Below are 12,509 nucleotides of genomic sequence, written 5' to 3'. Positions count from 1 at the left end.
CTGGGTTTGTTGCCAGCTTGTATCACCACTGCAATGTTATGTAAATCTGGTGTTTTATATTGGATTTCCTCAGTTAAAAAGAGAAATGAGAAATTGCCATTATTTAAATGGCTGTGAGCTGAAGCCATGGGATGGAAACCGTTGAATAGGTTATTTTTTTAACACCCTCCTGGGACTGAATTTTGTGCCAAGTTTCAGTCTGGAGCAAGTTCTGTGTGTGGGAGGGTTGCATTATAAATCTGTGTAGCCCAGGATTTCTAATGGCCGTGCTGACAGGCTGTGAGTCCTCGCGATGCGAATGGCGCCCTTTCATGTTACACATCACTTGGAATTCTTGCATCAGTCTTTTCTGGCTGTCCCATGGGATGCATTCGGGCTCAGCGGAGTGATTGGATGATGGGATCAGCACCTCATTAGGGCTTTCAGTCAGGGCAATCTAATGATATCCAAACAACTGACCCAGGCAGGCGGCAGCGTGGAGCTCAGTCACATGGTGGTGCGAGATGAAGGCTCTCAGAGCTGGGATGTGCATGGGAAAATGAGTAGTCAGGGTGGCTAGGAAAGTGTGGAGAGATGTGGCTGTGCTGGAACAGACGGGGCAGGAGTTCTGCTCTGTGCATTAGGCAGCCCCGTGACACCGTCAGCTGGGATTTCCAACGTGCATCACACTGGGAAAGGTGGTTGGTGTTCGTAGGCAATGACTGTAGCTGAGATGGAAAAGGGAAGATCTTACTGAGAACTTTGGTGAATAACATCTGATGGTTTTAAGTCACTGTGATCTATTCCAAGTGCAAAATGGCTTTTTGTGTGTGTGTGTGTGTGTGTGTGTGAAATACAGCTACAGGATGAGCTTACTTACAAGAATGCTGCATGTTTCAAGAAACTTCTAGAAACTATAGCTTGAAAATATTGAAGTTATGAAATCAAGGGATTCTTAGCAGCTTGGAAGCTAATCCATTTCTGCTTTCACTTTTTAAAGTTCCTCTCTATTCTTCAGGCTCTTACCTACATTTTGCTTTGCTTTGACTCTGAATAAAAAGCTGAACAAAATCCTTTTTCTTCCACCACTGGGTGTTTACTGGTCCAAGAAAGAACAATTCCAAGATTCCAAGAATGACTCTTGCAGTCTTCAGGGAAAAGCAGCTTTTGAGGAGCAATGTCTACCGGGCTGCACTGATTTGGAATAACACGTCTGTATAAATTACACGTAAAAGAGTAGAAATGGCTCCGAAATTTTCAGGGCAGGACTACTGCTCTTTAAAGGTTATCATATCAAGGGGAAGGCAGTATTATGATCATTTTGACACAGTTCATCAGAGATCTTCATTTTCTTCAATGAGAATCTGATTGTAAAGACAGCTCTTCCATCTCCAGATGCTAAGAAGAAGTACTCGGTACAACACAGAACGTTTAACAGTGTTTCTTTGTGAAAGATTGCTCACTCCTTTACTCCAGTGGACATCTTCTGATTTGTCCATTAGCCCAGGCAAGGGGGTTTTATGGCCAGAGTGCTGCATTCTCCCTCTGCAAGAGCATTTGTGTGTAGGAGCCGTCAAGGGGAATACGGTCTTGAATAGGAAAGTTTTCAGACTTTCCCTCAAATGCTGCTGGATCTGAAAGGGACTGTTGCAGTAGGAATACTGCACATCTCATGTCAGGTTGGAAACTGCTGCTGTTGTCAGTTAACAACCCCAGTGATTCCTTGTCTGCTAAATGAAAGAGGCACGGAAAATAGTCAGGTGGCAACCCTGCTGTTTGATGAGCAGGGCTTTCTGAGATGAGGCACGTGGCATGCAGTCTTGTGCAAACTCTGAACAGTGGTTGTGGGAGTCCTCTACAAGGTATTAGAACTAGAGGAAGAGGAATTTAAGAGCAGCAGTCATACCTTTTTCCTCATCTGTCTTACATGGGCAGAGTTTTGGTTCACCGAAGATTTGAATGAAGGATTCATCCTAATTACTCGATCCCAGTACTCAGCAACCTGGGACAAAAGCGGAGCTGAGGGCTGTCAGGAGTGTTGGGGCTGATCCAGCAGACTGAAGGTGTCATTGCATTCATCAGAGATGTTTGTAGCCCAGAGATTTCTGCACCTGGTTATGCAGATTATCTTTTAGAATCTGGATCAAGATTTTCTAAATGAAGAATGACTGTGTTGACAAACAGGCCAGTGTCACGTCTGACTGCAATTACTTTAAAAAAATGAGATGCTTTTGCCACGTCGAACTTGTTGTCTCCTACTATGTGACTTACAGAGTCTGGAAACAGGATGGGCCACTGTAAGAGCTTGGAAATGATGACTGCATCTCTATTAATAAATAAAATGGTTGCCCTCTGGTCCTGAAGGCTGTTGAGCTCATTGTTCAAACAGATTAACTCCCTGCCCCCCCCAAACAGAGTGGTTATGTCCAGGCTTCCTATCAAGAAAGGTCACTGGCCTCTATTAGCCTGTGAATGCGTGAGAATTTTAGAGGAGGATATTTGTTGGCCCTGGTGAACACATCTGGGACTGTGCTAACCCTTTAATGGTATGGACTTGTGTGGGACAGTGTGGGCCCGTGCCCTGCTGCCAGTTTGTTTATTAGTGTGTATATAGCCAAAGTGGGGAACATGATGAAACTGGTCAACTCTGAGTTGTCAAGAAGAGCAAACTGTAACAAGAAGTTGGAACTCTAAAAGCTATAAATGTCAGAATGTCCTGTGGGGGACGGCTCAGGCTGCTGAGCACCCTCCTGTGTCCCAGGCTATTGTTTTGGCATTAACTGGGATGTTGGAGTGCCTCCCATGTTTCACCATTTGCGAGGATCTAATTTCCTTGTAGGAACTCTTCTTTCCCAGCACCCACCAAGCCTGCTGTTGCAACTTTTTTCAGTCAGGAGCGAGGAGACCACAGCAATCTCAGGTTCTTAAATGTGTGGTGTGGAGATTTTTAAAAAATTTAAATTGAAATTTCTTCTTTAGCAGTGCATTGTCAGTGTAATTATGGAGGTATGAATATGCTCATGCTGTCCACATAGTTACAGAGACCCTCTAGCATGTACACTGCTTTCAGGGTTAAATTTGTCAATGAATAAGCAATGGAAAAATTGTTTATACTGCTAGTGAGATTATTAATCCCAGAGGGCCTCCTCCCCAAATTTACCTCTGTAGCTAAAGCAAAAGGAAAGAGTTATTTGGAGAAGGGCAACAAACAAGACTGGAGAAATACCTGACTATTAATAGAATTTCTCAGTACATGTGGTTTGAAGAATATAAAAGGCTTTCATAAGAAAGAGTAGCTAGTATCTGGCATCTTCTCCATGTAATGAGGACGGCAGAGTTGCTGTATTTTTTTTTTTAACCTAAGTGAAAACATATGGCACAGCATGCACTAAAAAACTAAACAGACATGATCCATGTAGTATCTGTTCCGTGCATTTAGTCAGTAGTTGTGTCACTGCTTAGCAATAATTATAGGTCTTCACTTCCCCCTTTGTTCCTGCTCAGTTGTTTTAAGCAGAGAGGCTGCTTTGTTGGCCCTGAATCAGTTTGTCTTTGAAGGTGATAGTTATTTCTTAGGGAGTGATTCTCTTGTCACCATCTTACAGAATTTCCCTCCCGCCAGGAATCTAGAAAGCAATTTCTTCCCCGTGGTGATAAGGGAATATCAAGAACATGTTTCAAGTGCTACAGTTTTAGCAAATGTAGTGTGAACTACTGGCTAGGAGGCTTCCTATTTTCATTTGGTGCAGGAGGGACATCTGGAATCGGTGACAAAGGAATTAAGTCTTTGTCCAGACCACCAGTGCTAATGAATGTATTGTGCAATGATTAACTGTATTTGTGCGTGGTTTTATTTGGATGCTTTCTTCTGTGTTAGTGCTTCTGGGAAGAACCATGGTTCAGTGCTGCTTAGCAGAGGTTTCACTGGTCTCATGGGGCAGAGGTCATTCGTCTCCAGCAAAAATGTTGAGTTTTGAGGCGTGCAAAAGTTGGCATATCGCAATGTTATTGGGAGAAAATCTGCCCTCTTTTCATGCGTGTTCTTTTCTTGCGTAGCTTTTTCTTTTACATCGACTTTCTTGGCATGAACAATACTTTATCTCTGAGAAAACATGTTCAGTTGGACATGACAATTTTAATTTACAGCTGACTCAAAGAAAAACTATCAGAAAAGTAGCTCTTTTCCAACCTACTCTTCTGCCTTTAAAGAGAGACTGGAGTACCACATGCAGGCACCTTCCCTACATTTGACTGGGTCTGAATGAGGTGTTTCTTTTCTGGTTTAATTCTCCAGTCTTGTCCTTATTTTGTTAGTGGTGCTCTGTTGTACAGATGATTTTCCTACTGTGAGCATTTTTTTTGGTCTTCGTATGTTCTTCCTCTAACAAATAAACAAGAAGCACAAACATGTATAGCCATTAGTTCTATTCAGAGTAGGTATTAACACAATATTGTTGTTTCTTCCTGAGTTTGAGGCAGATTTCTGAACTAGTTTCCACTAGAATTCTGCATTTGACCAAAATTGGTAATAGTTGCCATTATCACGTGGGAATATAGATATAAAAATGTTGCTGTTTCCCCAGGGAATTTAGCTGATTTTATAGCCTCGAGAAATCAAATTAGAGGTTTGAAAGGAAAAAAAAAATAAAAGTTTCAGAAGAGGTAGAGGGCCAACTTTTCATTATCGAGTAAAACCTCTAAAGGGAAGTTATAGTGTGAATTTTGAAGTTGAATCAACTTCCACTCTTGAGCTCTCCTGATGAAAGTACAACCCTCCCGTGTGGTCCCTTATTTCAGTCAAAACTGATGCTTTGTTTCTGAGTGTGCCTAAAAATAGTCTTTTTCCCAACCCACTGAGAAGGGAAAGGTGCCCCATGGAGACTCAAACCTCAAGTTTGCAGTTAATTGGGTGACTCCATATTGGAGTTCGTCACAGAAGTCTTGAAGTGCAGTTGAGACATGGATATTATTCCTCTCTTTTACCTCCCAGAGGGAAAAGCAGGTCTCCTCTGTCTGTTGGGTTTTGAAGTGCCATTTCTTAATGCTTCTGCAAGGGTCAGAAGAATTAGGCATCATTGTAGTAGCTATTGAGTTTTTTGGCATTTTTGGCCACCTGTGAAGGGCCAACAAAAATGCAGCAATGAAGGGAAGAACAGCCCTCTATAACAACTGTATTTATTTTCCTGCTTGTCTTCGATCAGCATATTGTGAATCTTTCAAGGGCCATTTTATTTGGTGTGAATTCGCCTCTTTTACAGGCTTTATTGCTTCCTGTGCATTGAACTTGAGTTTGGATCAAAATGGTTAATGCATGGTTATTGCAGAATGTTGCCCGTTTTTTGGCATAATTGTTTTTTAAATTAATGTTCCAACTTCCCAAGCCGTGGGATTATGTTGGGAACTAAGCTTGTGTTCTGAAAAAACAAACTCTTGGTTGTGAAGAAAAGCTTGGAAAAAAAAAATCCCTAAAGGCTCCAAAACGACGATGTAAATGAAGAGTCCAAATGTTATGTATTTTATTTATATCTTGTTATAAAAAAAGGCCTTAAGGGCTTTCTGGAGCTTACATTTAGTGCATGCCAGGTTCTTCTAAAATTGTTAGAGAGGGTACCATGTGTATTCAGTCTTTTTTTCTCTCTTTTGCTTTGAGTTTTGTGCCTGTGCAACGCTATATGCCTCTTATCTTAATGCCATTAAAAATCATCAATGGAATTACTGAGATATTTGGAGGAGTGGCAGTTTTAAGTCCTGTTGTTAGTATAGTGTATCTCAAGTAAACCACCTAAATCTGGTACAGCTAATGACCTCAAGAAAACCACTCTTGTATTTACACACAAGTTTTGATCTGGGGACAGATTACTCAGTTGTCTTTGAGAGCCAGTTCACATGTTTGCAATATACTGCTAAGTTCAGGAAGTCTTTGTAGCTGCTTTTTCCTGCATACACCCTTTAAAGTTAGCTGATCAATAATAAAAAGAAGTGGTGCAGGGAATTTCGGACAAATTGTGATACCTGTTGTAATCACTGGATTCCCAGCTTCACTAAAATAGAAATAATGTTGTGTGTCTACAGCTGGACTTGGTGTTTCTGGAAGAGAGCTGGAGAACAGGATATGTGGTGAGACTTGAGTCCATGCCCTCGTGCTGGGCACCAGGGTGGAAAATCAGAGTGTGTCAGGTTGGAAGGGACCACAGTGGGTCACCTGGTCCCACCTCCCTGCTCTAGCAGGGTCATCCCAGAGCACATGGCACAGGATTGTATCCAGACTGTTCCTGAATATCTCCAGTGAGGGAGACCCCACAGCCTCTCTGGGCAACCTGTTCCAGTGCACAGGCACCTGCACAGTAAAGAAGTTCTTCCTCATGTTCAGGTGGAACTCTCTGTGCTTCAGTTTCTGCCTGTTGCCTCTTGTCCCATTGCTTGGCACCACTGAGCAAAGCCTGGTCCATCCTCTTGACACCCCCCTTCAGACACTGATGAGGTCCCCTCTCAAGGTTGAACAGGCCCAGCTCTCTCAGCCTTTCCTCATAAGAGAGATGCTCCAGTCCCTAAATCATCTTTGTTGCTCTCTGCTGGACCTGCTCCAGGAGCTCCATGTCTCTCTTGTCCTGAGGAGCCCAGAACTGGATACAGCTCTCCAGATGCAGCCTCACTGGGGCTGAGTAGGGTGGCAGAATCACCTCTCTTGCCTTAAGGTAAAGATCATTCATCAAAAGATGTAAAAATCCTTCTGTAAAAGTGTGCCTGCTTTCAAGGTGAGACCCTGCGAGACGCCTGCAGTAACCCTCTGGAGTGGAAAGGTCTCCCATCTTTTTTTAATGATACAAGCAAGAAGCTTGTACATTAGAAACAACAATTTTAAGTGTTGTTGACATTTACAGTGAAGGTCTCTTCCACTCCTTCACATAAATAACAGAGAAAAAGGCTACAATTGAGACTTTAGGCTAGTTCTCACTGTGTGGTCACTGCCTGCCTGATTTCTAACTATTTACTTTTAGTTTTTCCAAATGTCTGAAAATTTCAGGGTCAACCTGAAGTCAAGATGTACTTGGGTTCAGAGAAATCATGCAGTCCTGAGCTGGCTTTTGAATCTTCTGATGATATAAGGCAAAGTTGATAGAATATGTCAAGATAACTCAGGATTCTTAGATAAATGTAGTCAACTCCTCTAGATGGGAGGAAAAGAGTGCAGAGGCTTCTTTGTTTTTATAGTAATAGTGTATGCATAGTGGTTGATAGATGAGTGGGTTAAATAATCTCCCACACTCCCCAGTGAGCTAAATTCTCCATGACAAGAAAAGAATATAATAAACAAGCTGCAGAAAACTTCAGTAGATTGCTTGCCATAGTGATGTGTTCATTAATACTGAGAGAAAGTGAGGGTGAAAATGCAGGATATTGACATTCATTTCCATGAATTTGTCATTGAGGTGTACCAGACACATAAGTCAGAGGACTGTCCAAAGATGAGACCTTTTGCAGAGGGCTCCTTGTCTAGGAGCCAAAGGCCTTATTCTGTTCCTGGTTATGTCACTTACTTGCCTCATGTACTTCAGCAAGTTTGGTTCCCTCAGAGTATAAAGATTTTCACTGCTTTCAAAAATGAGAACAGGTGGAGGACCTGAAAACGTGAATTCAGGAATAGGCACATGTGTTCATGTGTGTGTATATATGTATCACCTTAGAACCTTTGACTTGAAGGAGATGTATGAAAACCACATATTTTTACTGTTGGAATGAGTTCTAGAAGCTCCTTCTGGAGAAGATTTTGTCTTTCCATCCTGGTGCCAGAGGCAAGGTCCCAAGTGCAGATGCCCACCTCAGCAGCAATGCAATGAACATTTTCTAGTAAAGTTCCAGCTCAGCCAGAACAACCTAGTGCCTCTGCCCTGCCCCAGACATTGTCTTTTCCTGTCAACGCTCACAGCTCCTGCTCCCAGCTTCCAGTGAGGGGGCTGGACTAGATGAACTTGGTGCCACGTTCATTCCTGGGCATGAAGTACTTTTATTGAGCTTCATCCAGCAGTTTTGAATGATAACACTGTGATTAGTGCAACTTCCAAACCTTTTGGATGCCATGGGTTGTTGGACTGTGGGGGCTGCTGAAGAGATATCTCCTGTTTGACCATTCATAGTCTGTGCTGAGTGTTCTATATTGTTTGTTTTGTTTGCATTTTCTCTCTGGATGATGGGAATGGGAAGCATCTCTGCTCCAGATACTGCCATATCCACTCCTAAAGTAGTTGTATTTAATTCCTGAGCACTCACTATGAAGGCATTACTAATTAGCTGGCAAGATGAGGAAACCTGAATTATGTGAGTGCATTACTCAGCAGTATTATTTTAATGTGCTTTTTAAAGTAGTCTATCGGATGGTCTCCAAGTAGTGCAGGGTGTAACTTGTGGGTGGTAGAGCAAACCTGGCATAACAAAGGCTTTGGTCGATGGGAAGTTGCAACCCTTGGCACGCAATCCTTTGATCTCTTTTCTGAGACTGTGGGAAAACAAGGACAGCAACACATACTGTCCAGTAAAAATCAGTGTATGAGACAGGCCAAGGAGAGGACTGTGGCATGGTGCCATTAGAGGTCACAGCAACCTATGGCAGATTTAGGGAAACAGCATTCCTGTTGGAGGGGGGGAGCCTGCTGCCTATGCGTCAAAAGAAATTCTTCACATGAAGGAAAATTAAACAACACCACTGTTTTGTTATCAAAGTAAGTTGCTCTTACCCTTATAAATTGCTCCTTCCCTTATTCCACTCCAAAATATGATCTTCTGAAAGCAATCACACTTCTCAGCTTGTAATGGCTGGCAGGGGCTGTCACTGATGCCGTGTCAAAAACTTCCCCAAATCTCAAAGTAACTGTCAGAGTTTTCTATTTATCGCCTTCGTTTGTCTGCCTTGTGTGTCTCACCAGCTTGTTGTCAGGTTCAGAGCTGTTTGGCACATGGACTGCCTCGAGCTGGTGTGTTGGTCCTGCACACTTGTCCTGCAGTTTCTGCAGAGGGACGCAGTAAATAAGAGCAGAACTCTTTATTTGAAAGGGTCTCCCCAAACTGTGCTGATTGCAGTAAGTAGTGCCTGTCAGGAAAACTATTTAAGTTCAGTGTAAAAAATCACCTGATGTCAGTCTTCTTAATGTTCCTGTGTCATTTTTAATCTTTTGTAAAGAAACGAGACTTATTTATTCATTTTGATTGGTTGTTTCCTAAGAACTTTTGAACTAATTGACTGATATGTTTAAGGGAAGGATATGATAGATATTTACAATCTCCCAAGCAAAGTGGAAGGCAACTAATTCTTCACAGCCTTTTCCCCTATAAATGAAGCTCAGAGAAGCCATATTCAGAATTGGGAAAGGGGAAGTGATTGAAACTCTGTATGGATTGAGGAGGATTCTGAGCTCATGGAAGAGAAATCACTGAGGGTTGCCAGATACAAAGGAGCTATACCTGACATGCGAAATCCCTGACTTGAAAACAGTTAAATGGTAGAAGAGGATTTCAGGGAAATATTATGTCTATTTGCTTTGTTTTTATGCTCCTCTTAGGCATCTGCTTAAGTCCACACCTAGAGTCAGGATTTGGAGGCAGATGGACTTTTTTTCAGACATTCTGAAGTTACTGGTGCATTTGTAAATCCAGACTAGCCAGAGCATTGCTGCTTCTTGGCCCTGGATGGGTCGTGGTGAAGGAGTTTGGACCTTTATGGGGGAGAGAGGTGGAAAAGTTAGGGACAAGTGACAAAATCTAGAGGGAAGCAGACTCAAAAATTTCCATAGCAGATAGAATTATTTGTGTGTAATGATTGTGCTTCTGCAATTTAATGCATTTAATTTGTGTGTGTGTGTCCATGCTTGCATAACTTGCGCTGTCTGGTTGCTGCAGCATTCACTGGGTGTCTGTAGGCTGTGGTTCCATGGGCATTTCTTTAAGCAATTATGGTGGTTTAATTGAAGAAAGTGAGACTGAGAAACTGAACCTAAACCAAAAGTAACCCAGGAGAATAAAAAGCATCAGTTTTAACCTGGTTCTGTTCCTGCATCCGATTCACCACTCAGCTGCATGAAAGCTTGTCTGAAGGCAAGCGCTGACAGTGACAGTGGCCTTCCCATGCCTGAAGTGTTTGTTAAGCTGCCATCTCAGGGCAGTGGGTATGAAATCACTGCTATAAAGTGTACTGTGCCTGTTCCCTGTCACACTCTCCATGCAAGGCAGTTGCACACTGCATCAGAATTTGGCACATAACATGTCTTTACAGCCCATGTGTGAAGGTCATTGTCTAGAGAAAACAGGAATATGCAAGTGAAAGTGTTTATTCCTAATGAGAACCTTATTTCAGTTCCTCTGAGTAACTGCATCAGATGCTTTACATCACTTTGTTTTTCATTTTCATGAGAAGTGAGAACTCGTTCCTAATGTCTTCTTCCTTCCTCCCCAGATAATCTGATCAAAGCCATCCTGTCAGCAACCAAAGATTACCGTCTAACTCCAGCTCTTGACAGGTAAGAGGAGACCTTTTAGAATAGAAGGAGTAGAAGTGATTCTTTTCCATATGTTCTAAATAAATTTTGTTTGACATTTTTGCCAGATGCTTTTGCCAGTAAATTTGGCTGTGTTTTGTAGGTAAGTCAGGAGCTGGAAATTGAGTACTCTTTCCAGTAAATCTGTAGATGCTGGAGACCTCTGTTAAGTCAAACATAAGTAGCAAAAAGCTTTTGACTATTTCCTAAACTTTTGTTTCATATGTTGTTACAAGACATGCTCTTACCACTTTTTCAAATAACTAAATAGCAGATATTCAATAAACACATTATACTTTTCCAGCCTTTCTGACAAAACAACACTGTCACAAGAAACTCTTAGAGGGAAAGAAGGGACTGGCTTATTTCAACAATGTTTTTCACCAATTCCTCACTCGCAAAGCAGGAATGTGTGGCTGTGTTGGCCAAGCCTGTGTTAGGATGCACAGGATAGAAGTCTCCTGGGCCCTGTGGTACTTGAATTCAACCCTTTAGAAGAAGCTTCTTTGATTCTTCAGTCCTATTGTAGAGGTTGCTTTTGAAACTCAATGGCATGTTTACAATCCAGCTTCCAAGTGATATCCTTTAGTCTTTGCTTTTCTGTCATTCCTTCCCTTTGCCCCACGGTTTTGGTTTAGTGTCACCTCCCAGATTAGGGTTATTTTTTTTTCAGAAGCTGTCAGAGGTTTTTACTGGGACATGAGCTCTTTTCAGAGTCCTGGTACTACTTCTTTCCAGTGGTACTTGACCACAAGCTGACACAGTTCCTGCTTTCTAAGCACATTGGGTTTATTTCCTGGCCCAGCTCCCGCTCTGCCCACTTTTCCATGACAAAGTTCATACGCTTTTCCAGCCTTTCCATAGGTCACCTCATCTCTCCTGTTGATTGTAGAGCTTGCCTGCTGTAGTTAGAGTTGGGAGCTACTCTCTATGTGAAAGTTTATTCTTAGTCTTTCACAGTCTATGTGCTAATTTAGATTTCTTTGAAGTTTGCCTTGCCTCAGAGCGGTGCCGGGTAGGGTTAGCCCTCAGACTTCGGATTAATTTGAGAAATTATGTCCAGAAGGCAAAATCATTTTACAGATGACCTTCTTAGAGATTTTGCACACAACTGAGTCTCATCCATCTGGGGTTTATCTCAGCTCTGGTTGGAGAGTTAAGATTTTAATCTGTTGAAAAATCCACATATAGACTCTTTCAGAAGGTTATCATGGGAAATTAGTGTTAATGACAGAGGGCAGGTGGAAGATTCTTGCAGTGGAGGTTAATGTAATTGTGACCCTTGCTGCTCACCTGTTTTTTGAGGAGTAGAATGTTTCAAGTTTTCTAAAAGTAATTTCTCAGGAGGCTGTAAAACATAACCACTCTAGCATGAGCTGCTCACTTTGGTTAATGTTCTTTATAATGGGTTTGGTGCAGAGATAGGAAAGACCTAACACTCAAGCCTCATGAAATGTGTGCAAAGTCCCTGTGACACCAAACACAAATGAGAGCTGGGGAATAGGCTAGACATGTATTTCTGTGGTATTGCAGTAACAAAGTTTGCTGGTGTGTAAACACACTTATATTGAGGAAGTACTGTTTTCTTGGGAATTGTTGTGATAGAGGCAAATCAGTGGATGTTGGTTGTGTAGTCCGTATGCTTCACAGTCAAATACCCCCCAAAGCCCTTCCAAGTGAGCAGTTCTTAGGAAAGATAAAAATTGAAGTGTGTATGAGAGAAGGGCTTGGGATAGCAAGCCACAAAGTGAGAGCTCAAAGGAGCCTGCATCAGAGGGGTTATTAGGAGAGAGAGCTTGGGTACTGTAGGAGGTGTTAAGGCCACCACAGTGCTGCTCTGGGAAACCTGCTTGGCGAGTAGGACATGGATGAAGACTTGGGTATGGTTCCAGAAATCTTTTTCATTGTGGTTGTCAATGAATTCCAGCTCTGGCTGCAATGGGTATCTGCCATTTTGGATTCCAGAAGAGCTGGTGGAGCAGACTGATGAAGGAAGGTTAGCTA

General features: G+C 42.3%; 1 protein-coding gene across 10 annotated transcripts in view; it reads left to right on the top strand.

Moving 5' to 3' along the window:
* The window catches only part of ST3GAL3 (ST3 beta-galactoside alpha-2,3-sialyltransferase 3), a 179,640-nt gene that overhangs the window by 111,089 nt on the left and 56,042 nt on the right, over nt 1–12,509 (top strand). For all 10 annotated transcript variants that reach the window (XM_027683106.1, XM_027683103.1, XM_027683105.1 and 7 more), the window contains one exon: nt 10,424–10,487. In XM_027683106.1, coding sequence (XP_027538907.1) covers nt 10,424–10,487 — 64 coding nt within the window. The remainder of the gene's footprint in view (nt 1–10,423; nt 10,488–12,509) is intronic.

This window comes from Neopelma chrysocephalum, unplaced genomic scaffold (assembly GCF_003984885.1).
Source record: "Neopelma chrysocephalum unplaced genomic scaffold, ASM398488v2 Primary Assembly neopelma1_64, whole genome shotgun sequence".
Taxonomy (NCBI): domain Eukaryota; kingdom Metazoa; phylum Chordata; class Aves; order Passeriformes; family Pipridae; genus Neopelma; species Neopelma chrysocephalum.
The sequence above is the reverse complement of the archived record's forward strand: the minus strand, read 5'-3'. Positions and strand labels throughout refer to the sequence as shown.